The sequence below is a fragment of the Panicum virgatum genome, chromosome 2K (assembly GCF_016808335.1).
Source record: "Panicum virgatum strain AP13 chromosome 2K, P.virgatum_v5, whole genome shotgun sequence".
NCBI classification, from domain to species: Eukaryota; Viridiplantae; Streptophyta; class Magnoliopsida; order Poales; family Poaceae; genus Panicum; species Panicum virgatum.
In genome coordinates, this window is record NC_053137.1 from 8,731,310 (window position 1) to 8,756,076 (window position 24,767).

A 24,767-nucleotide genomic window follows, 5' to 3' on the forward strand; every position below is an offset into this window, starting at 1 on the left:
GAGTAGAGAAGTGTTTGACCGGATTTAGGATAGATGGTCGTACTATCAAGAGGGGCAAACTTGTTTGCATATCGGTGATCTAGTGCCACTTGAGCGATCTAACATTGCGATGTTGTTAGAATCGAGTGGCGGGGTGAGATCAAGTGAAAATCCTTGAAAACGATTGTGAAAATGCTGACACACATGCACATGGTGTTGTTCACTTGGTGGTGTTGGCACATTTGCAAAGGAGAAGGTGTTGGAGTTGATGTTGATCAACTTGTGTGAAAATAAAGTGACGGGCGGACGGTCCGGCATGGTTGGACGGACAGTCCGCAAGTATAATTCACTTTTCTCCAGAGAGGTTGCAGCTCTGTTTGGGCTTGAAGGCCGTACTGCGGACGGTCCGCCCCTGGGGTGCGGACAGTCCGCAGGTGTTTTAAAGAAATCGTCCAGAGATGTTGTTTCTCTGGCTTGGGCTGAAAGGTTGTACTGCGGACGGTCCGGCCCAGGGGGGACGGACGGTCCGCAGGTCACTTAACAAATTGACCAGAGACGTCTTGGGTCTCTGGTGGGAGTTGAGGTAGAAGGGCGGACGATCCGCCCATGGGTTGTGGACAGTCCGCAGGTCATTTGAGAAAATGACCAGAGATGTTTTAGCTTTTGGTGGTTTGCACGAAGTGAAGGGCGGACGGTCCGCCCAAGGGGTGTGTTGGCGCTCCTTAAGTATCCATTTTATCTATTGTTTAACTTTGATAATGGCATGAATTTAATATCAAAATCACTAACCATCCTAACCTCGGCCCAATTATTGGTCATTTTCACGTTTGCACATATATTTTGGAGGTACTTCATTTTTGCAGGTTTTTGACCAATTTTGGAGCATGAAATGGCGAGGCCCACGATCACGCGATGACACGAAGAATGACAAAGGCCAAAGCCCGAACAAAGGATCGAAGGCCATGATGATCAGAGGCCCGTTGTAACGAACATGGCACCATTGATGCCATTTCGAGTGATTTTGGTGATCAAATGACAACACAACACTTGGACTAATATGATTATTAAGATAATCATTCTCAGGCTTTTAGGTTCAAGTGATGACAAAGAGAAAGAGAAGATAGGCGTAGCAAGGCCCGAAGGGCCACCCCTACGGGGGTTCCGCCCCTCGCGGGACTCAGGGCAACGCCCTGAAAGCTCTTCGGTCAGGAGCACCGGAAGAACCGACGCCATGGGCATCGGAGCATCCGATGGTAGTCGGAAGAACCGACGCCATGGTACTTTGGTGCAAAAGGGAAACAAAGCCAAGTCAGCCTATAGGCACCGGTTGAACCGACGGTCCAAGAAAGGGCATCGGTGCATTGGGCGTCCTATGTTCCAGAGACGATGTCAAGTGCCCAGGAGAAGTTTCTTCAGCACCGGTTGAACCGACGGTCCAAGAAAGGGCATCGGTGCATTGGGCGTCCTATATTCCAGAGACGATGTCAAGTGCCCAGGAGAAGTTTCTTCAGCACCGGTTGAACCGACGGTGCATCGGTGCAATGACGTCAGCGCCCAGGAGAAGATTCTTAAGCACCGGATGAACCGGTGATGCATCGGTACAAAGCATCGGTTCAACCGGTGGTCTCTGCGTCAGCTGTCAGGACTTCAACGGCTACTTCGGGTTATGAGTGACCGGATGAACCGACGCTACCCCGCCAAGAGGCATCGGTTCTTCCGGTGATACACAGATTTTCAGCTAACCATTGGAGCAACGGCTACAAGACTTGGTGGCCTATATATACGCCTCACCCCGGCCATTTGAAGAGTGCTGGAGTTGCTGGACATCCCACACACACCCAAGAACATCTCCAACCACCATAGAGCTTCATTGTACATCATATAGGCTTAAGCACACTTGTGAGAGTGCTTAGTGCTTGTAATAGGGAATAGTTCTTGCAAGAGCTCCCTTGAGAGAAGTCTTGCTGCGGCAAGCAACTTGTGATCCGTCGTGTGACCCTCCGTCTTGGTGTGGAGTGGCAACGACACTTTGTGCGGGGGAAGAGGAGGCCCCCTCCTTGGTGGAGAAGCTCCGTAGTGGATTTCGGCCGGGTGACCGAGAGAGACGGTGGCGGTGCACGAGACTCGGTGTCTTGTGGGCACTTGCTTTTGCTTGCCGGCATCGCCATTGGTGGCGTAGTGCAAGACGGTAATAGGAAGAGCCTCGGTGTCCCGTGGACGTAGGCGTTTGTGCCGAACCACATTACATGACCATGTCTACTCGGGAGTTTGCATCCCTCTTGCACTTACCTCTTTACTTACCGTATTACGTTTCCGCATTTACTCTATCTTGCGTACCTTTACTTTCCTAGTTAGTATGATTAGGATTGGCTAGGTTGCAAGTCTTTTAAGGGTAAGTAGAGAGTAGCATAGATAAACCTTAGTCATAACTAGCATGTATAGGACGTGTTAGGTTTATCTTATGCAAGTTGTTTGAGCCCTAGGTTAAAAAGCGATTAGCGACCCTATTCACCCCCTCCCCCTCTAGGGTCGGACACCCCGGTGATCCTTACACCCGTTCATGCATATCCACCCTCCAATGAAGCCAAAAAGACAAAGCCCACAAGATAAGATCAAGATACTTCGGGGCTAAGCAAAGCAAAGAGATATTTAAGGAAGGATTTTCCATTCTATCCTTCTCCTCGAAGAAATCTCGAAGATAACGACGTCTAAAGGGGTGCAATCGTGAAAGACATAAACTCTAGAAGATTCCAGGAGACTTGGGGAGAAAGATGAGCACGAGCCGGCGAAGGAAAGTGCCAGGCCGGCCGGCCTAGGCTCATTGGGCCGGCCGGCCCAGCCCTTTTTTAGGTCGGTTCGACCTCCCCTTTGACCAAGGGTTCCCTGAGGCTATTTAAAGACCCCTCCCCAAGGTTCACGGAAAGATCAATTCGGGAGACGACGTCAAGGAGTGGAGAAGATAGAGGGACACCTCTCGGAGAGCCGAGGGTCGTGCTAGTTGTCTAGGGTTCGCCCTAGCCGACGTGGGAACCTTGCAAGGAAGACCACGTCGGAGTTCTGGAGCTAGGATCATCAAGATCAAGGTAGGGCCCCGGTTGTGATCTTGTGATATACTATCATTCATGGTGAAGTTATTTGTGATTCCGAATGTTTAGTGACCATGTTCTCTCTTTCGATTTCGTTCTTTTCTTTGGGTTTGCTTCATCCTAAATCTATTATCGAGATAGATCACTTAGCATGATCTTGTAGTCATGGTGGCTAGAGGTTCATGGCGGAACTACCAAAGGGGGTTCGACTTGCTTCAGGGTACCTTGTTGAAAGGGGTGGCGTCGTGACAGGCCATTGCCACTTAGTAGGTGGGGGTATCGAGGGATCGGATTGGAGATTTTGAGTTTAAAGATGCTTTTCATTGAGATTCACATCTACCTTACTTCACTTTATCTAGCTAGAACTACAACATATGCATGATCTAGGTGATCTAGATTGGTTATCTCTAACTTTCTCTTGCTACCTTCGGTGTTTGTCGTTTTTAGTAGATTAGATTCGTTTTACACCACATCAACACAAATGAATCTCTATGCTAGTAGATTATTTCTTGTCTCTTTGGTTCCGTGGATTGATAAACCTTGGGGGAATACTCTAAGGGAAAAGCTACACGAAACCGTGCGCTTGCGGTATATAAATTGGGGGCGCTAAGGAGCGTCAACAGGGTGCGGACGGTCCGCCCCTCAACTTTTAGTTTGCCCAGAGACGTTGTCTCTCCGAGTGTTCGGAGTGTCTGAACGACGGACGGTCCGCCAATAGGGCGCGGACAGTCCGCGAAGGGCTCTAACGGTCGACTCTGACACATAATCATTACAGATCTAGCCATTGGGTTTGAGTGGCGGACAGTCTAGTTTTTGTGAGGCGGACAGTCCGCGAGTGCTCTGTTTCGACCGGGACTTGAGGTAACGGCTAGTTTGGGGCCTCCATATATAAATAGAAGGTGTGGTCGGCCATTTAAGATTGCTGAGCACCTTCGGGACTTGGTGTCCTTGTGTGAGAGTGCTTGAGAGCCCTCAACTCACTCTAACTTGATAGTAATCATTCGATCGAGTGAGAGAGCGATTCTAGTGCGATTGCTTTGAGAGATTGCATCGAGTGGCACTAGTTGATCATGTTGCAAGCTGGTGTACTTGTTACTCTTGGAGGTTGCCACCTCCTAGACGGCTTGGTGGCAAGAGGCTCCGTTGAAGCACGCAAGAAGATTGTGCGGTGCTCCGGAGAAGAGATTGTGAGGGGTATTGTGCTCGCCCCGCGGGAGTCGCGAATAGCAACTCTAGTTGAGCGAGATGTGAAGAGCAACAAGTGGTCCGGCCGGATTATGTGTTAGAGCTCGGTGTAAGCACTCCACGTGGGAGAGTGTGACTTGAGAGTCACCACTAGCAAGAGGATCGGCGGCAACCTTGGAGCTTGTCTCAACGGGGATTAGCTTGGTGGCAACCAAGTGAACCTCGGGATAAAAATCACCGTGTCAATTTTGTCTACTCTTCTCGGTGGTTTGTATTCTCCAAATCACAAGCCGTGTATACACTTTCTTATATATCTTGTGCTTGTGTAGTTGCTCTTGTAATTAGTTAGCTTGTGTGGCTTGCTAGTTTCCTTCTTTGTTTGTGTAGCATAGAAGTAGTTCCCTTGCGTGACTAATTGGCTTGAGTAGCTTTGTTAGTCATTTTGCTTAGTTTGTGTAGCTAAGTAATTTGAGCTCACTAGTTTGGCTTGTGTAGTCTTACTCTTGAGAACTACTAGTTGTGCTTAGCATTTGTGTGCTTTGCTTACTAGTATGAGTAGGAGCTCCCTCTTTGTTTGAAGTACTAGTGCTTAGGTTTGTGTGACTTTGCAAACTAGTTTTCCTTAAGTGAGCTCTACCTAGCCCGGCACCTTAGTTGCTCAATTAGGATTTTTTGTAAGGTGCCAGTTATAGCTAGAGGGGTGTACTCTTAGCTAGACCGATTAGTGTAATTCTGCATTTGTTTCGGTTAGCTGGCAACGCGATTAATTTTAAAAAAGACTATTCATCTCCCCTCTAGTCCGTCATCTCGACCCTACAAGTGGTATCAGAGCCGTAGTCTCTCATTTGTGGTCCTTACCGACCCGAGAGGATGGCGACTTATGGGTTAGATGTTGAGTGTCCACACATTTTTATGGCACACACTTTGCACGGTGGAAAAATTGGATGATATACAATTTTAAGTTTATTTGCCCTCAAATATGGTGGATGGTAGATGTAGGTTTTTCTTATGTGTTAGATGAAGGAAATCTAACTCAAACAAAAGAGAAATGCCTAGATCTAGACATCCAAACTACTAATATATTGTTTAGATCTTTGCATGATTTCATCCTTTGTGAGGTCATGGACATGAAAACCGCCCACGAGATTTGGAGTTATCTCAATGAGAAATATGGGGCGGCCTCCGATGATGATGATGATGATGATGATAAGCCCAAGGAGGGAGTGCATGAGGATGATGAGCACATCCACGACATTGTGGTTGTGAAAGATTGCTCCACCTCATGGTCAAGTGATGATGATGATGATGATCAATTTACAACAAGGTCACTTGACATGGTTGATGATGACAATTCAAGTGTTGTAAATAATGATTCTACTCCAAGCACATTTGATGGTCAATTTGATTCATGCACGGATGATATTGCTACGTCAAGCTCATCTCCATCGCCACATTGCTTCATGTCACAAGGTGACACAAAGGTATCAAATTGCAATGTGATTGATCTTAATTCATATGATGAGCTCTTGAGTTGATATGCTAGCATGACCAAATTATTTGAAAAAGTGTTAGCCAAAACAATCAAATTGGAAAAAAAAACTCTTTTCTCAAAGACACATGTGAACAACAAAAGCATCTAATTTATGTTATGAGTACTATATGTCATGAGTTGTTCACATGAGGAGCTAAAATTGACTGATGAGGAGTTTAGTGTTGCTCATGAGAATTTGGTATTAGACCATGCTTTACTCACTAACAAATTTTGTAATAAAGGAAGTAAAACTAGTGAGAACTCATCACATGGGTCAAAGGATCAATTGCAAAATATGGCTAACCCTTGTGATGTAGGCAAGAAGCATGTATCCACCTCATGTGATGATTTATTATCTATGCCATATTCTTCACAATTAGATGCTTGTTCTACTTTTATGTCTTGTGAGACTAAACTCTTGAAGGAGAACAATGAACTTAAAAATGAAGTGAAGTATTTGAGCAACAAGATAAAGAGGTGGACAAAATCAAAAGTCACCCTTAAAAGCATAATCAAAAATTAAAGAAGCTTCGGTGACATGAGTGGCATTGGTTCCAACAAGAGCAAAGTCAAAGGCAAGAAATGGGGCAAGCATTGCTCTTGAGAACTACTAGTTGTGCTTAGGCTTTGTGTGCTTTGCTTACTAGTATGAGTAGAAGCTACCTCTTTGCTTGAAGTACTAGTGGTTAGGTTTGTGTGACCTTGCAAACTAGTTTTTCTTAGGTGAGCTCTACCTAGCCCGGCACCTTAGTTGCTCAATTAAGATTTTTTGTAAGGTGTAAGTTATAGCTAGAGGGGTGTAGTCTTGGCTAGACCGATTAGTTTTATTCCGCATTTGTTTCGGTTAACTGGCAATGTGATTAATTTTAAAAAGGACTATTCACCCCTCTAGTCCGCCATTTCGACCATACAGGCGTTGGCGCTATGCGAACGAGCGTGGTCTTCACTGCAACACTTCTGCACTGTATCGAGTGGGACGACTACATCAACAAAACACCATGTCGCTTTCGGGTACTTCCGGCTTTGCCGCTGGGTATGCTAATCTTATTCTCAAAGTTGCAATCTTTATGATTAGCGTAAACTGTATGATCGACATGTTTTATTTGAGAGATTCTACATGTCATGCCCTGCTGGTCAGCACTAGTTTCATATTCATTATGACGTTGATGATAAATTCCTTTGATAAATACATATATGATATCATGTTCATGCATTTCTTGCTTGCGTCATATTTATAGAATAATTTAAATATAAAATTATCTAGATTTCTAACAATTGGTATGGAGCACGTACGCATAGCAGTTGAATGCCTTTTTGTACCGCGACTAGGTGTGCTTGCTGGATGCGGAGTAAAATGCACCAGAGATCCTTCAACTTGTAAGAGGGTGTCACTTAGGTCCATCAACTTCGAAATTGTATTTCTGGGTCCATAAACTTGTAATCTCTGTCACTTAGGTCCACAAATTCTGAAAGTCCATTCCTAGATCCATAAACTTGTAATTTGTGTCATCTAGGTCCATCCCTCCACCTAATCTTAATGCACTGATACTGCACCAACTTGAATCTACACGGTGCCCACACGTTGCTGGAGTTAGAAGGGTGAAATTTGAGCCTCGATTTTGAATCAAGAGCATAGGGAGAGGAGACAGGAGGAATGAAAGACTTATTTTGGAGGTTATTGACATGTACTAGGATTCAAATGAAAGCTTACAAACTGCCATTGATGAGTTATGGAGCTTAAATCTAGATATGACTCAATAATATAGGTGGAGACGATGGGGTGATGACTTGGGAAAGGTGGAGGATGTCACAGAGAGACTCAACAATATGGGTACTGTGGTTAGGGATATTGTATCCTCCATGGAGCTAGTAGCTGGATATGGTGGCACCAGATGTTGTGGCAAAAAATCTCATTACGATGTTAGACTTAGGTCAATCCAGAGTGGTTCTCGGTGGTTGAAAGATATTCGATAACGATATTGGGGCGACCTTTGTAGGCGTGTCTGTGGCCGCATGACTGCTCATGGATGGAGCTTATGGATCTAAAAATTCACTTTTAAAGTTTATGGAACTAAGTGGCACAAATTACAAGTTTATGGACCAAAAAATGCACTATTAGAGTTTATGGACCTAAGTGCCATAGATTATAAGTTGATGGACCTAGAAATGCGTTTTTGGAGTTTGTGGACCTAAATGTCACACCCTTACAAGTTGGTGGACCTCTGGTGCATTTTACTCCTGGATGCGAGACCTGCTTGACTGCTTGAGAGTAGTACTCTTTGTTAGGCGACTTTTGTGATAGAAGCTTTTGCTTGAATCAGCCTTGCTGACAGGCAACCTAGAGTCAGGTTCAGGAGGCACATCAAGTAGATGACCTTGCAAAATATATTTTTTTTTCTCTAAGATACTTCCAGTGCTTCACCAATTAAATTGCTTCGTTTGAAGGTGGCCCCAACCAGTGGTTCACCGGTCGAACAAGTGGTTCATAGATCGCATGGTAATACCGCAGCAGTCTATTGTTTAAAGTTCTAAACCAGTTTCACTGAAAAGCCGGTTTAATGGAATCTATAGTTATTTAGAATTGGGCCGGTGATTGAACCGCTAAACGGCTAAAGTGCTCAGTTTAATGGTTCATCGGTCTAACTGGTTGGACAGTGGATTCCTAATAATAGTCTAAATAGAGCAATATTTCATACCAGATATAAATGAAAAAAATGGAGTAATGGTAGATTTCTCTGTTTCTTATACCTCAAATTTTTACTACCTCTGTCTTATAATATAGCTATTTTTAGATTTTTTTTCAAGTCAATCTTTTAAACTTTGACCATAAAGATTGATAACATAAAAATGATATTAGTTCATTCATAATAAAACCAACTATTGTAATATGTAACTTTCTTATTTAAATTAATATTTTGAGAGATATTATTTGTCAAAGATGAAAACTTTGACTTCAACAAATCTAAAAATTGTTATATTTTGGGACGGAGATGGTAGCATTTATTCGTCCAACCTCGGCCTCCTTCACGTATATTGTTTTGCTCATCCACCTCGGCTCTCGTTTTATCCCATTTCTTATGCGCAAAAGCAGATGGTTTAAAGAAAAAAAACCACCAGTTCGATTACTTACCAATCTTTTAGCTCAAATAAATAGAGGTGCTTAACTTTCAAAAAACTTTTGGAGAGGTGCCCAGTTCGATCGGTCGGATCAGATTGACCGATCTGGTCCTAATAACTGTGATGAAAACCATCTATTTGTCTGACTGGTTCGCACGATTTAATTGCATAGCTGGTCTTTTAATTGAACAGAACTGATTTTACCACTGCGGTGAATAGATTCATTCTTTTACATGGAATCTACAGTTCCAACAGCCACTACGGTGGAGTGGCTCAACTTCATCTAAAACAAATGCTACTGCATTCTCATTAAAAAAACACTAATGCTACTGCTCGTAAAATGTACGAGATCTTCAGCCGACCCGAGACCGAGATCCGAGTACGCGTAGACGTGGGAAAAAGTGAGGAACGGATCAGTACGAGAAAATCATAAAACGGGTCAAACCAGGCTCAACCCGTAATATCACTACCCTCCGAGGACCAATTCACAAAAAGCCTGCGTCCCCACCCACCCCGAATTCGATTTCTTCCTCCCCTTTTCCTTTCCACGCGCACCAGGCAGGCACCTCCCTTCCCCGAGCCCCCCTTTCCCCCCTCCTCCTCCTCCACCCGCTCCCCCGCATCCCCACCATCTCCGGCGAGCTCTCCACCGGCGGCAGCGGAAGAGCGGGGGTTTGAGGCGAAGGAGCAGCGGAGCGGAGACGAGGCGATGGGGCAGCAGCAGCTGATCTACGCGTTCGTGGCGCGGGGCACGGTGGTGCTGGCCGAGTACACCGAGTTCACCGGCAACTTCACCACCATCGCGGCCCAGTGCCTGCAGAAGCTCCCCGCCAGCAACAACAAGTTCACATACAACTGCGACGGCCACACCTTCAACTACCTCGTCGAGGACGGATTCAGTGAGTATCTTCCGCTTTCTCCTTCCCTCCCCCTTCGCTCCGATCCGCTTGGTTCCGCCTGGATCTGCGCCCCCACCGGCTCGATTCGGGGTTTCCCGCCCGACCACGCGCAGATCTCGCGGTGGTTCGCTCGATCCGCTCGGTAGGGTCAGGTTAGGTCGTATCGAGTCGTTTGGTGGGTTAGATTTGACGGTTGCTTCGAGGCTAATCTAAGTGACGGGGGGTTGTTACTTAGGCTTAGCAAGCGGAGGAGCTGTTTGGACTCTCAGTTTGAGTTGAGATGTGTTTTTGGGAGGGTCCGGAGTCGCTGTAAATGCTATTTTTAGGGCCCCCGGATATTTTTATGTATGATTGCATGGCAGCATGGGCACACGGCAGCAGAAAATATCAATGTTAGGCTAGGCGCTAGGCGGTATCTAGGCAGTCACCTTCCGCCTAGCGCCTAAGCGCGCCTAGGCTCGCCCAGGCGTTTTCTAGGCGTTCCCTAGGTGAGCTTGAGAACCAGAGCAGGCGAGGGAGGAGGCTAGAGCAGAGGGAGGAGGCGAAACCAGAGCAGAGGGAGGAGGCGGAACCAGAGCAGAGGAGGAAGGAGGCTAGAGCAGAGGAAGCAGGCAGGGTCACAGGCTTATCGTGGGGAGGGAGGAGCCCGAGCTCGCCGCGGCCGGGCAACGGAGCAGCTCGAGGTCCCGGCGGGCGACGGAAGCAGATCCGGGCAACGAAGGAGCAGATCGAGGTCCCGGCGGGCGGCGGAAGCAGATCCGGGCTGGGTACTCCGCCTCCGCCTCTTCCGTCGCCGCCCGACCTCTGCACCTCCACCTGCGCCTCTGTCGCCTGATTTCCCCTCCTCCCCAGCGCTGCCCGACGTCCGCATTGCCTATGGTACCGCCTACTCCCTAGGCGAGGCGGAACCCCTCCGCCCAGCGACTAAGCGCGCCTAGGTGGCCGCGGAACAGCGCCTTGTCGAACATTGGAAAATATAGGCTCGTTGTGTGGTGTGTGTTTTGAATATTGTCAAAGGTCTGGATCATCCTGTATTTTAGCAAATGCTATCACATTTTTTGGGTTTTCTGGGTTCGGGGCAATTCTACAATTTGCCGGATGCTTCTCATGATGCCTTCGGTGAGGGATAAAGGCCTTGATATGTGTATCAGATGAAATGAAACTTGGTAGTTGGTAGAAGCTTCAACTTTTCCGTTTCTATTGCTGTTGCTGTTTAGCTATATTGTATTTTTATTTGGTAGTCCATCTGTTCTTAAATATATGACGTTTAGGACAAGCAAATTGGTTCATTTTTTAACTAACTAGCTTGTCATAAACGTCATGTATTTAAGGATGGAGGTAATCTGGTTAATATAAGAGGTTGCTTCCTGTTAGGTGATAAATGCTGTAATAGCAAGTTCTTAGTGCCTGTTATGACTTAGATGCCCTGTCCCCATTTCAATAGATTGCAGGTTGCTCTAGAACAAATATACAAAGTTATTGTGCAAGAGAAGTTTGGTGCAACTGTAAGTAACACTGCATAGTACATAATAGCTGACCTGTGTGTTAGTTGTTAATCTTTATAATAGCTGACCAAATGGAAAACTTGGGGATATGTTTCTGCATAAATTTAACAGCCTCTATTTGGCAATCCAAATATGGAAGTTCTGTTATTTCCATTTTCTCAAAGTCCTCTTCTGTTAACCTGAATCAAATATCACTGCATATAGATTTTCTTATCTCCCCATTGTGAAGGTTTGTCACAGCGGTTTTGTTGCAGAATTAGTAGTAATTTTTGGACTAATTACTAGTCCGAAATTTATGTTAAATATTTTTTGCTTTTCTACAGCGTACTGTGTAGTCGCTGTTGAATCAGTTGGTCGGCAAATCCCCATTGCTTTCCTGGACAGAGTTAAGGAAGATTTCACCAAAAAATATGGTGGTGGGAAAGCAGCTACTGCAGCAGCAAACAGCTTGAACAGGGAGTTTGGGTATGCATCTTGTCTTTTGATATGATATACTTGATCAATCAATCATGTGCAGTGCTCCCTTTTTAACGATTCTATTTGTCTGTATCATTTAAAGATCAAAACTTAAAGAGCACATGCAGTACTGTGTGGACCACCCTGAGGAGGTCAGCAAGCTTGCCAAGGTGAAGGCCCAAGTCTCAGAAGTTAAAGGAGTGATGATGGAGAATATTGAGAAGGTAATGTATTAGCTCACCCAAAAAGATACACAGATCTGTATTATACTGGAAAAAAATTGTTACATCTTAAATATTCCTCCTGATTCCGTATTGCAATTTTGATATTCAGGTTCTGGACCGTGGGGAGAAGATTGAGCTGCTTGTTGACAAGACTGAGAATCTCCGTTCTCAGGTAACCTTTATGATGTCAACATTAGTGCTCCAAAACCCTGCAATTAGTTTTGCATTTAACTGTTGTATTTCTCCAATAAGTAATCATGCAATATTTTATTTACAGAGCTTGTAAACTTTACTGTAATATCGAGGAAGATTTTCATATAGAAAGCATAGGTCTTTCCCATGAGAACGAGGCATATGGGCATGACCTGGATAGACTTGCTCTTAATGTTTGTGCATAATGAATGCAATTGTCATAGAAGTCTTAGGTTCTGTCCTACTCAATCTACCTAAAGCACCAAGGGCGTCTGTTTCCTGTATGTATGCCAAACTGGATGCCTGTAACTGATTCTAATGAGAATCCAAAACTTTTCATGCAGGCACAAGATTTCAGGCAGCAGGGCACCAAGGTGCGGCGAAAGATGTGGCTGCAGAACATGAAGATCAAGCTCATCGTCCTGGGCATCATCATCGCGCTCATCCTCATCATCATCCTGTCGGTGTGCCACGGCTTCAAGTGCGGCAGCTAGTGAGGACGACGACGAGATGTGGAGTTTTTGCTCTGTTAGTGGTTGAGTCTGATTATTCTTGGTGATCACAGAGCGTTCCTGATGTCTGTTCTGTGGTGGTTGATTGTTGGTTGGTTGGTTGGTCGTGGGAAGTGACTGGGTGACGAAGGTGTTCGAGTGTCGTGTAATTTTGGATGCTACTATTGTGCATGTATAGCTTGTATGCTACCCTGGTCGGTCCCGCTATATGAGTAGAAGTTATTACGTTTGCTCCCCAGATCTTCGCCGTTCAACAGTGTATAGAAATAGAGGTCATTTTTCATCTGTGACTTCCGACTGGTCATTGTACGCGTTGAGCACGCATGCATGGGTGGTCGCGTCGCGTGCTTTTCTGTGTGCCGCGGCCTCCGGTTTGCTTCCGGGTGCCGGTAGGCAGTTGCTTCCTGGATGTGGACTTGAATAACTTGATGACTGGTTGAGCCCGCCTGAGGGAGTCGTACTCTTGGTTAGACTTGGCTCTTGTGCTGATTGATGCTTTGCTTGAATCAGCCGTGGTGACAAGCTGCTTAGAATTTGGTTCGGTGAGGTCGGCGCATCAAGTTGATGCCCGCGCAATAGTTTTCGCTCTCCCAGATGACCTCAGTCCCGGTGCCTCTACGAATAAAATTTGCCCCTACGGTCTGCTAAAACAAAAGCACCGTGGTCGGTGGCCCTTGGCAGCTCAACTACGCTAAAACTCCGTCCCAGAATATAAGTATTTGTTGATTTTTGCTGATCACGTTTGACCATTCGTCTTATTTAAAAAATATAAAAATAATTATGATATATTTAAAATATATATGATGATAAAACATGCTATAACAAAATAAATAATATTTTCATAAATTTTTCGAATAAGACGAATGGTCAAACGCGAATCGCGGTAGTCGATAAATGCTTATATTTTGGGACTGAGGGAGCAAGTTCTGCGCTTGTAATGTTGAGCTCGAGATCGAGCCTGTAATTCAGACGTGCCAGATTTGGTTTGAGTTTCCTTTTAAAAAAGATCTGGTTCGAGTTCCATTTTAAAAAGAAAGATTTGGTTCGACTAGGCTGAGTTGGCAAGCGCGTGTCCACCTGCACGGGGACAGGCGGACAGCTGCACCGGTGAGCTGCCAGCCCAGCCAGATGCTGCCGCTGGGCGCCCGTGGCTGAGCTGCCAGCCCAAGCTTGAGCCTGGAGTGCCATGCAGCCATGCTTTTCTTCAGGTAGAGCTACGCTCACTGCTCAAGCAAGGCGGGCACCAGCACATGAGCGCTGAAGCAGCCTTTGACCAGAGCCTTTCAGGTGTCGAGGCAAAGGCGTCGAGGGAGCGGCGCGCCGGTACACGTCACGGGCACGACCCGCCGCCTTCCTTCACGCCGGGGGCTCCTTTCTTTCAGCCTTTCGGGTGGCAAGTAACCGCAGCACCGGCACAATCACCTTGCATTGCTTTTTTTTTTCTCTAGAGCAAACACCTTGCATTGCTTGGATCGACCGACCTCGCCTCGGAGGTGGATCGGCCACAACAGCTATTTTTGCGGGGCAGCTAAGGCCCTGTTTGGTTAAAAGTCCATGAGCTAATTTTAGTCTCTTGACTAAAACAAAAAGTCCCAACCTGTTTGGTTTGAGGTGTTAAAGGGATTAGAGAACATTAAATGAAGTTGTGAAAGGACACAAATACCCTTGCCCAGTCCCCACTTCTTCAACCCCGCCGCCCCGATCCATCCCCGCACTCCACCTCCCGCCGCCATAGCCGCGGCGCTCCTCCTCTTGCCCGTCGGCCTCCTCGCCGCGCTCGCCTTCCTGGCGCGCCCCCGCGCATCCCGCTCAAAGGCCGCCACGTCCTCATCCCGGGCGGGTCCAGCGCATCGGGCTCGCCATGGCTGCGGCCCGGGAGGTCGCGCGGGTCTCCAAATACCCCTCCCTGCAGAGCCATGCCGCGCCGTGCTCCTTCCTCTCGCGGCCGCCGCGAGGAGTTGCTGCCATGCCCCTGGTCTGCGCCTCCCTCAACGGCCCGAACTCAAGGCTCGCCATGGCCGCCGCCATGGCCTCCGAGCTCAAGCAGAGGCTGCCCGAGCTCCGCCGCCGCAGATCCACTCGAGGCCGGCCGGAGCAGCGCCGGAACGAGGGAGGGGAGTGAGTAGGCCGAGCTCGGAGCGCCGCCGCCATGACCCCGCGCCCCGCCGGCGAAGGAGTGGAAGGGAGCTCCGTGGGGCGCGCGCGGGCGCCATGGGTGAAGTCGTCCATGGTGGAGGCGCTGGGATCTGCAGGTGGCGGCGGCGGCGCTGTTGGCGGCGTGGAGATGTAGGCGGGTGGAGCGGGGGCGCAGGTGGCGCTGCAGGCGGGCGGTGCAGGCGGCGGCCTTGCGCGGGTGGCGCAGCGGCGTGTATCGAGAGGGGGAGCGGGAGGGGGTCACGGGTGGCCTGTACTCGCGGTGGGTGGACCCAGGGGCAAGGGTAGAGTGGAATTTGGATCTAAAAGTCTCAAAAAGCATCTCTTGAGGAACTTCTCAAGTTTTAGCCTCTACCAGATTTTTAGTCCCAAAAAATCTCTCATGTTTGAGTTTTTAGTCCCAAAAGTCCCAGGGACCTATGAAAAAGTCCCGGTAACAAACAGGGTCTAAGTGAGCTCATTTTATAACCTGCTCCACCTGCAATTTGATCTTTGGAGATGGGCTTTTAGTTGACTGATCAGATCCTGTGTGGGTTGCATGATTCGGTCCTCGAAATAAGATGGGTGAGTAGTTTAGTACTCGAACACGGTGATTTGGCTTGAATAATTTCCAGTGTTGGATTGGAGAGAGGGTTGTGATTTTACGCGGTCAAGAGACGATAATATTTGTGGCAAACCACAAATACGTTGTCCAACGGTTATATTAAACTAGGTGATTTCCCCGCGCGTTGCTGCGGGATTAAAAGAGTAGTTTCTAATCAATTCTCAATCAATAATAATTTATAAAAATCAAATCGAATGCATAGAAAAATGGAACTCGATTAGATAACTCTGCAAACAAAATGACGAAGAATAATAAACTAAATCTTACTGCATCAACGGGCCGGGTTTGCTCTTGCTCACGTCTCTCCTACCCAACTCGTCCGACACGCGGATCCAGCTGTACGCAATCAAGTCATCTTCTTCCCCTCCTCTCCCCAACCCCCGACGGCGGCGGCGGCGAGGATAGAAGTTCGTGCACCTCTTCATTCCCAACCCATCCTCGCCGCCCGTCTGTCGCGCTCGTAGCCGCCGTTGACTCATCACCCCCCCCCCCCCCCCCCCTCTTCAGCGCTACTGGACGGCGTGGGGAGAGGATCCGTCCAGCCTAAACAGATCTCACCTGCTAAAGATGGAACAGAGGGGGGGGTATAGAGAGGGGCTATATGACTTGTTGGAGGGCTAATAACTGAAATGAATTTGACTACATATGAGTGGTGTGATTAATGCTGAGTGGTGCTATTGATGATTTTTCTAATAACTGAAGTGAAATCATTTGAGGGAGAGGAAGCGCAAGACTGTTGGTGTTCCAGAATGAATGATCAGGATGTAGTTTGTACCTAAAATCCAACGGCTGAAACAAAAAAAGGTGACGTGACTCAATGTGGTTTAAGAGAAATAGCATTCAATGATCGTGAGTGGGGATCGTCTTTATAAGAGATATAGATATCCTTAGGTCTCACCCGGAACATCCTCGGCAGTGGCGGAGGGCTCGGTAGGGCAGCCGCCATACCTCAAAGTTTATTGGTAATGCGTGCTTAACTTTGAACTGAGTAGTTTTGATATGCATTTAAGCCTACTAAGCAACAACACACACTGGTGCTATACTGTAGTCTTTTGCTTTGTCAGTCTAGTTCCGTCATACCTAAATTCCAATCCGTCCTCCGCCACGGATCCTCAGCACCATTTTTGCAGGGTTTCTGTAGGATACTACTAATCCTTATATGACGAGTTTGGACTTTTTTTTTCTGAATGGCCCGAGTTTCGAAATTTGATGGAGCCAGTTTGTTAGTAAATGCCGCGTTCCGAAAATTTATGACGTCATTTATCCATAGCAGGATAGGGAATACTCCTATATAGATTTTCCTCCCTTGTGGTCAAGCAGCTGGGCCACGCTCATAAAGCTAGGGGTCTCGCTAATTTACGGTTGACCGTAGGGAGGGGCTCCCTACGGTCGATCTCCCGACCGTTTTTTTTCTCCATTTTTAGTAATTTTTTTGTCGTTTTCCGATTTTGAAATTTTTTTGTAAGAGAAATTTAGGAAAGAGAAAATTTTTGACGAAAAATTTTGGAGACCAAAAAAAATTTCAAGCAAAAAAAAGGAGAGCAGGAAAAAAATTCAAGAAAAAAATTAGAGAGTGAAAAAAATTCAAGAAATTTTTTTTATCATTAAAAAATATTCATCCGAAAAAATCAAAGGAATTCAAAAAAAATGTTGAAAATTTTTTGAAAAAAAAAACTGGATCTGGCGCGGCCGGTGCTGGGGGCGCGCGCTGCGCCTCCCGCCGACCCACCGCCGGCGCCGGGGGCGAGCGCCGGCCCTGCCGCGCCTCCGGCCGCCGGACCCGCCGCGCCTCCCGCTTCCGGCCCGGCCGCGCCTCCAGCCTCCCGCCGCCCCGCTCGGGGGCGCCGCTCCGCCGCAGATCCGGCGCCGCCGCACCGCCTCCCCGCCAGCTTGCAGAGCCGCCGCACCACTCCGCCGCCGCAGCCCCGCCCGGGCGCGCCGCACCGCCGCAGATCCAGCGCGGATCTGCCGGAAGCCGGCCGCCGGAGGGAGGTAGGAGGCACAGCGCGCGAGAGGCGGAGGGAGGCCGCGCGCGGGGGCGCGCGGAGGGGGAGGGAGCCCGCGGCCGGGGAAGAAATGAAGAGGAGGAGCATGGAGTCGACCGAGGAAAGGGGAAGGAGCCGGGGGGAGAAAGGAGAAGAAGCACTCGGGTCCACATATGGCTGGGAGGGGTCTCGGAATCGACCGCACCGAGGGCAGCTAGCGGTCAACCGCAAAAGCAGCTTCGCGAGCTAGAGCTGCCGGTAAACAAACGAGCAAGATGACACGGTGTCGACAGTGGCTGGAAGCTCAGCAAACCATCAGAGGGTACAAGATACAAGTCCAAACACATGATCAAGGCACGACTCGACTCACCGATGGATCAACACACCTCCACACATACACACGCGCACACGCGCTCTGGATCTTTGACACGTGTACGCCGATGCACACACATACGCGAATACATACGTGACGTACGCCCCCAGTCACGAGACAGGATTACGAGTTCTGGGTGGCACACGCGTACGTGCACCTTATTATTACACGCACACACACGTAACGTAGCCACGTAGGCACGACGTTGCAACTCTAGCCACCCACCTTACGGGCCGCCGCCGCCGCCGCCTCCACCGAACCCGCCGAACGGGCCGGCGCCGGCGACGGCCCCGCCGAACGGGCCGAACCCCGCGACGCCCCCGCCCAGGGGCCCGCGGACGCCGCCGAAGAGCCCGCCGCCGCCGGTCCGGCCGCCGAACACGTCGGCGGTCTTGGCCTCCTCCACGGCGCCGGCGCGGGCGCGGGCGGTGGCGCTGTCGTCGTCGTCGCCGCCGCCGCCCGCGACGGCGGACGCGAAGGTGGCGGTGTCGTCGCAGTCGCCGCGGGGCGTCCCTCTCGCCGCCGCCGCGGCCGCGGCGAGGCAGAGCAGCAGGGAGGCGGTGAGCCACCACTTGGCCGCCATTGCTGGCCGCCGCCACTAGCTAGCTAGCTCGTCAACTTGGAGGTGTCTGAGGTGAGGGCGGTGGCGGGGGGTTTTAAAGGGGGAGTGGAGGAGAGGGACAGGTGACGGGCAGTGGGAAGTGGGCAGTGGCAGCAATCAATGGCGCCCAAGCAAGCTAGCAGCAGTTTAGCAGCTGCCATGGCGTAATAAATCGGAGACGGAGAAGTTAGATGGATCGACGAGGAGCAGGGAAGTTATGGCGAGAGCAGGGAATATGGCAGGGGTGCTGCAGAATACCGGCAACTTTTTTTTTCAAATATTTGCGCCGTTTTACCATCCTTTCTAGCTAATTTGTGCATCTACGATTCAAATATTTGCGCCGTTTTACCATCTTTTTTAATTTGTGCATCTACGGCGATACAAGGACAATATTTGGTGAAAACATGGAAACAGAAGCCCATGAAATTTGGGGCTTCTATTTCTTTTTTGTTTTTAACCCCTGGAGGAAGTTAGACCAGAAGTTAAAATGGAGCAAAATAGTGTACAATCCAACTGCAGACAAGGACAGAAGAAGACTGATCAAGGCAAAAATATATTAATCCCAAGATGAAGAAGGTTCATGGATCCTTTAACCAAGGACACACACACAGGTTCTGATACTCTGGAGCCTTCCTCGCACAACTTTAGGGTGCTTTGGGCCTCTTTGTGCTGTTGCTAAAAAAGGATCCATGATGCTTTGGCAGTTTTGGAGCTTCTTTGTTTTTCTTTAGCTGGCCCTTTAACTCTCTATCTACCCTCCTCCTGCGGCTAGCTAGTGGCTGGTGCTAATTTTTTTGTGAGAGAAAAAACACTGCTGCTGGCAACTAGCAGAATAGAGTGAATTCACTGTCACGTTTTCCTAAATATATGTTCTGTTGCAGTATGACGAGGTTATTTGCATGCTAATCAATGTTTAAAATCGCAGGCTATAGAATTTAGCGGGAACTTGGCCAAAATGCTATTTTACCGCTATAGCGGCGCTATTTTGCCGCTATAGCACACTATTTTTTACATTGATGCTAATAGATATGCAAATCAAAAGCATCTTTAGAGAGTGGGTCTACTTTTGCATTTGTACACCCCAGATACCAGAACGGATCTGGATCACATCCCATCACGAGAAAGATAACAAACAAAGCCTTGGAAATTATTGGTTATCTCATCTCTTTACCTGTTCCACTATAGCAAAAACTTGCAATGTGCTCTTTTCTAATCAATACAACAAGGAAACAAACATAGAGAAAAAAAAGGAGAGAATAAATACTTCTACAAACATGTGCACAGCTCTTTGCCCATACCTCACTACGCAACCTTTAATTCAATTTGATGCCTGCATTTTGTGAGATGGAAGGTTGATAGCGCTGTCTTTTGAGTCTTCAAAACCACCATAGGTAAAATGATTTTTTTTTTTCAAAAGCGAAAGTTTGTATGCCAAAAATCATCATAAATAGCAGTGCTTAGAACATGACACGCCATCTTGCCCTAGTTAAACTTAGCATCCTGGCCAACCCACCACAGATGTAGCTCTGACCCTTTTTTCTTGCAACACAATGATCAGATCCAGAGCAAGTACGTACTACTTGGGAAACTTCCATTCATCGGAGTGTGTGTGCCGCAACCTATGCTCGGCCTGGTGATCTTCCTGACTCTCCAGCTCCCCTGAAAGAATGCAGAAGTGTGAGCCATTGCAAACTAGAGGAAGGGAATGGATTGGAACACCCAGAAGTGGTGTTCAAGATATGCAACATTGACCTTTTGATTAACCAATAGCTAATTAACAATGGAATAGTAGAACGTACTTTGTTTGACTGCCTCAGATGATGCTTGACTAATCATTGAGCATGATCAGTGCATGCAGGATACTCATTAAGGGAGTTGGGTTAGATTTGCCTTTGTAAAGTGTTAACTTAATAATTCATCATGGGAGCAGGGAACATGTTGGTGCAATGTGGACAAGAGTGTTATCATATTTCCAGTGTTGCCATCTTGGTATATTTTATCAACTTCTGACATCTGAATTCTGAAACGAAAAGTAATTTTACAATTGGATAGAAGAAGATTCACTCATTAAAATTTTATAACATGGATGCCTTTTTTTTAGAAAATCAATGCTTACAGAACCTATAGTGAAAACAGTGAAAAAGCACTGAAATCAGCATTTAAGCAGGTCATTTTTTACTATAATCTGTCACATTTGAGTTATTCTACACCAAAAACATGAGAAAGACAATTTATTAGGAATCAGGGGTCTTTGGAAGGACGTGATCAAGAAACTAGATACCATGCTCTTCTCATATTCTGCCTTTTCGGTATTTTGTTTCAAATGAGAATCTCAAGAGTTTCATGTAAGTACATGACCATACAATTGAATATCATGTCCTGATACTGAGATGTATAGAAGGGCATGGAGGAACTTGATTTATAAGTTGAGACTTGCCAAGCTAGTAGTATTCAGCCTGAATTTTATTCTTGAAGAAAAATCGAGACCTTTCCCTCAAAAAAATACTAAAAAAAGAACAGAGTGAGAGAAATGCCATGGTTGCAAGCAAGAAAGAGATGGTACCTGTTGTGGATTGGATCCGGTCCATTGGGCACCCTCCTCTTGCTACTGCTCAAAGGATCTTCACCATCCCTCAGGTCCTCCAGTGTGCTCTGATCAGACAACCCTCCATTGGTTCCGATCACCATCCTCCTACCACCTACTTCAGCGAAGCTCACCGGAAGCGATGATTTCCCACTCCTCTCCATCACAATAGACACGAAAACAAGGCCCCCAAGCAGGATGATGGCCACCACAACCACCGATGTCCACCTCGCAGACCCAGCTGGCCTGCTCATAATCCAATTCTACTTTCAGTTGCAATTCTGTGCTGCCACTACCCTTCTACGAGCTTCTCATGAGGTGGTGCAACCATACAAGCGCAAGTCCAGTCCTCAATGAGAGGCCACCTCTCGGAGCACAATATATTGTGGAGAGGCTGTGTGTTTTCTTCAGAGTTTTTGTTTCTGCAGCAGGTTCTGATGTGCTTTTGAAGGGTCTCTAATGTTGGGGGCCAGGGTCGAATCAAAGCAAGCCAGCAGCCATGGCCTTCTACTGTCCTTTGCTTTTTGAGTTATGTATTTTCACCCTTTCCCTTTTTAATTTTTCTCTGAGATCTTTGAATGGTAAAAGAGAATGAACAGGAGTTTCAGATGTCAAGCTGGCAGTGCTTTCTTGTCCATGATTACACCTTGGTTATCCTTGAAATACAACTAAGGTTAGAGGATAACCTAGATTAAATGAAAGTGATTAGAATAATGAAATAAAGGGGAGAGGTGATCTTTGAGCAAATCTAGGAGGCGGCATGACAGGTGAGAGATTACACTGGCAAAGTGAGGTGCAAAAGCAGCATCAAAGTGAGCAGCACCCTGAAGGAATACACATCTCCATGCCACTACTTTCAGGTGATATGTCACTTTCCTTTTCATTGGATCTTGAGTTCTTGACTATGCATTATATTTTCATTTTCAGTCCTGAGGAAACATTGTGCTGAAGATCCATTCAATTTGAATTTCATGAAAAGAAAAACTAGGCTCTAAATTCCTTTTGAGATGTGATTTATCCACAATTATCTTGTTTAGCAAACAAAGCTTTTTTGAACAAAAGGAAATCTGTGGCAGATGGGAAAATCCACACAACTTCTATGTTGTGGAAAGTGCCAAAGGAGTTGGTTATTTTTTTAGGCAGCCTGACACACTGGCTGGCTGTCCTGAAATCCACTGTTATGAAAGGCAACAAAATTAAAGTGGAACATGGAGTTGCATTGCTGCCACTGCCAGTGGTAGGGAAGATTCCATTTCTTCTGAATCAGTAAATGCCAGAAGTTACTTCATCTTCCCTTGCAGTAATCATTGAAAGGCTTCATCTGCACTCCCAGTAAGCTTGATGGTTTAAAAATAACATAGGAAAAAGGAGGATTCTATTACCATTACTGCTCACTGTCTGAAAACTAAAATACTGCCTCATTTTATCTGAAGAAAACTTTCTCTAGTTATGTACACATCAAGTATAGTTCCAGAAAGTGATTGCAATACTGAATTTCGAAAGAAGTGTAAAACAGCCTATGAATCACAGACATTGCAGCTCTTCCGGCACTGACCAGGCAACCCCTCGGTGCCTACCATGTACACCGGGTTCTTCCCGCATTCGCCCGCTGCAGCCCATTGCGCGCAATGCTCACTCTTGTCGGTGCATCCTTCAGTCTCCGTCGCCAGGACTGGGGAATTCTCGTAGGACCTGACATGGATCCACTTTGGCGCAGACCATTTCTCGCCTTCGATGACCGGGCAGCTCCCATGGAGGCTGAGCGGGTCCGGCACTCCATTGACGTGGAGGCTGAAGAAGAGCACCGCGTCACCTTTCACCGGTTTCACTGCAACAAGCAAATCGACCTTGTTAACCTCAAGATTCAGACTTTCAGAAGTTCAGAGCCTGATGCTTCTGTTCTTGCAGACAGACATGGCTAAAAATTCTGGAACCATTTGAAGGTGCCAGATTTTCAGTTGTGAGATGAAGGATCACACACCTGCCAGTCCTTTCCGTGCACAGTCAGAGAAAGTGTCATCCTTGGGCTGAGACTCCCAACCCTGCATCAGTTCAAACCGGCAACGTCAGTATGCCACAACAATTCATAAAGCATTTGGGAGTGTACACACCAAGAACATGGAACCTGTCAATTACCTTGGCGTTGGGGAAGACGGTCTCGCCTCCCTTGTCGACGGTGGACAGGTACATGAGCACGGTGGCGTAGCGGTGGCCTCCCCGGGCCTGGTTCACCTTGTCGTGGAAGTAATCGAAGTGCGGCTCGTACTTCTGACCCTGCTCGTAACGGAGGATCTGAATGTTCTCGGCGTTCTCTGATGAAATCACCCCGTTTGTTACGCGTCAAAGACCTGAACCTGAATATACATTCTGAATAGAAGCAAACAATCTGAATACGCTGTTTCACCTTCAGGAAGAAACGTCCATGCCGCAATCCTCTCTTCAATCCTGGTTACCACCGGGTCCTTCGCAGCACAAAAACAGAAAAAAACATTGACATCACTTATCATCCAATCATCCATTGCAACCTTTTTTTTTAAAAAAAAAGAAACTTCCATTGCAAAATTCAGCAACAAGTTCTTGGCCATTTTTGCTACAAAACTGGTCCCGGCTGCGGCAAATCAGTGCTGTGGCAGACTGGCAGGGAGCATCAGCTGCTGCCTGCCGCAGCCATGGACCATGGATGACTACCATCCCTGCAACCCTAGTAATTGCTGCGCAGAGGGGAGCCAGTGGTCCACCGACCACCGGCGACTGACGCCGGCCTGGATGTTTACGGGTTGCCGGGGGCGTGCCGCCAGTCCTTCAGATTCAGAGCAACGCTGCCGGTGGGTAGCAGCATTGACCTTGCAGAGCTCTTGGCGCCGCGGTCGGCAGGCCGGAGACGTCAGACGCCGTCGGGATCAAGGACGAGGCCCCATGGAACAGTGCGTTCCAGTGCTCGCAGCAATCAGAGGTGGCACGGCAATGGCAGGCCGCAGGTGGGTGCGGGAGGGTGGGGTTTACCTGGCGCTTGTCGAGGAAGGTGCCGGAGCTGGTGCGCACCTCGCTCATGACGCTCTTGCCGGAGTCGTTGTCGGCCACCATCGAGCGCTGGACCTTCTTCTTCCCGAGCTCCACGAGGTGGTTGCACTCGGCGTCGGAGAGGAAGCCCCTGTACACGAAGATCCTCGGCTGCCACGAGACGGCCTTCACGCGCGACGAGTTGAACGGCGGCGCCGGCGCAACGCGCGCCGCGGCCCCGTCGTCGGCGTCGCCCAGGAGGAGCACCGGCACCACGGCGGTGGCCGCCAGGAGGAGCGCCAGGACCAGCAGCACGCCGCGGAGGCGGAGCCTCATGGCGGCGAATGGTCGCAGGAGAAGGGGAAAACAAAACAGAGCTCGATCGACGACAGTGTGCCCGTATCAGTGGCTACTGCCGGCGGCGGCCACCGGCAAGGCTCCGCTCCGGCCGCAGGCTTTATACGGGGCGCGAGAAGCAAGCTCTTGACTTGACCGGCTTCCGAGGTGTTCCTGTGGGTTTCCTCGTGCGCGATACGTCGGCGGCCGCCGGGATTTTGCTTTTGCGGCGGTCGGGTCGCCGGAGTCGTGCGCGCGGTCGCTGGTTTCCATTTCTGGGCGCCGCGCGTGCCCTGCCCCTGCCCACGGCATGGCGGGAATAAAGAAAGAAACCAAACCGTAACCGGGGGAGGAACTGACACGGCGGCGTGGGCGTCGGTCGGGGCGGTGGCGCGGACCCGTGGTTTGCTGGGACGGCCGGCGGGAAAAACCGGGGGAGACGAC

The 24,767-nt window shown here is 48.2% G+C and overlaps 4 protein-coding genes across 4 annotated transcripts; 1 reads left to right on the top strand and 3 right to left on the bottom strand.

The window, feature by feature from the left end:
* Positions 1-9,425: 9,425 nt before the first annotated feature.
* Positions 9,426-12,971, top strand: LOC120665083 (vesicle-associated membrane protein 721-like). Its single transcript, XM_039944517.1, has 5 exons — positions 9,426-9,797; positions 11,626-11,767; positions 11,862-11,982; positions 12,092-12,154; positions 12,519-12,971. The coding sequence occupies exons 1-5, from the start codon at positions 9,608-9,610 to the stop codon at positions 12,666-12,668; spliced, it is 666 nt and encodes a 221-aa protein (XP_039800451.1). The 5' UTR covers positions 9,426-9,607; the 3' UTR covers positions 12,669-12,971.
* Positions 12,972-17,717: 4,746 nt separating this feature from the next.
* Positions 17,718-18,753, bottom strand: LOC120665103 (rRNA 2'-O-methyltransferase fibrillarin-like). Its single transcript, XM_039944537.1, has one exon. It carries the CDS (start codon positions 18,383-18,385, stop codon positions 18,029-18,031), a length of 357 nt encoding a protein of 118 aa, XP_039800471.1. The 5' UTR covers positions 18,386-18,753; the 3' UTR covers positions 17,718-18,028.
* Positions 18,754-19,529: 776 nt separating this feature from the next.
* Positions 19,530-21,448, bottom strand: LOC120665111. The gene is made up of 2 exons (XM_039944549.1): positions 20,967-21,448; positions 19,530-20,062 (listed from the first exon to the last, which is right to left on the bottom strand). Exons 1-2 carry the CDS (start codon positions 21,239-21,241, stop codon positions 20,023-20,025), a joined length of 315 nt encoding a protein of 104 aa, XP_039800483.1. The 5' UTR covers positions 21,242-21,448; the 3' UTR covers positions 19,530-20,022.
* Positions 21,449-22,340: 892 nt separating this feature from the next.
* Positions 22,341-24,595, bottom strand: LOC120665119 (prolyl 4-hydroxylase 2-like). The gene is made up of 5 exons (XM_039944562.1): positions 23,991-24,595; positions 23,392-23,449; positions 23,124-23,299; positions 22,969-23,029; positions 22,341-22,815 (listed from the first exon to the last, which is right to left on the bottom strand). The coding sequence occupies exons 1-5, from the start codon at positions 24,321-24,323 to the stop codon at positions 22,505-22,507; spliced, it is 939 nt and encodes a 312-aa protein (XP_039800496.1). The 5' UTR covers positions 24,324-24,595; the 3' UTR covers positions 22,341-22,504.
* Positions 24,596-24,767: the final 172 nt, after the last annotated feature.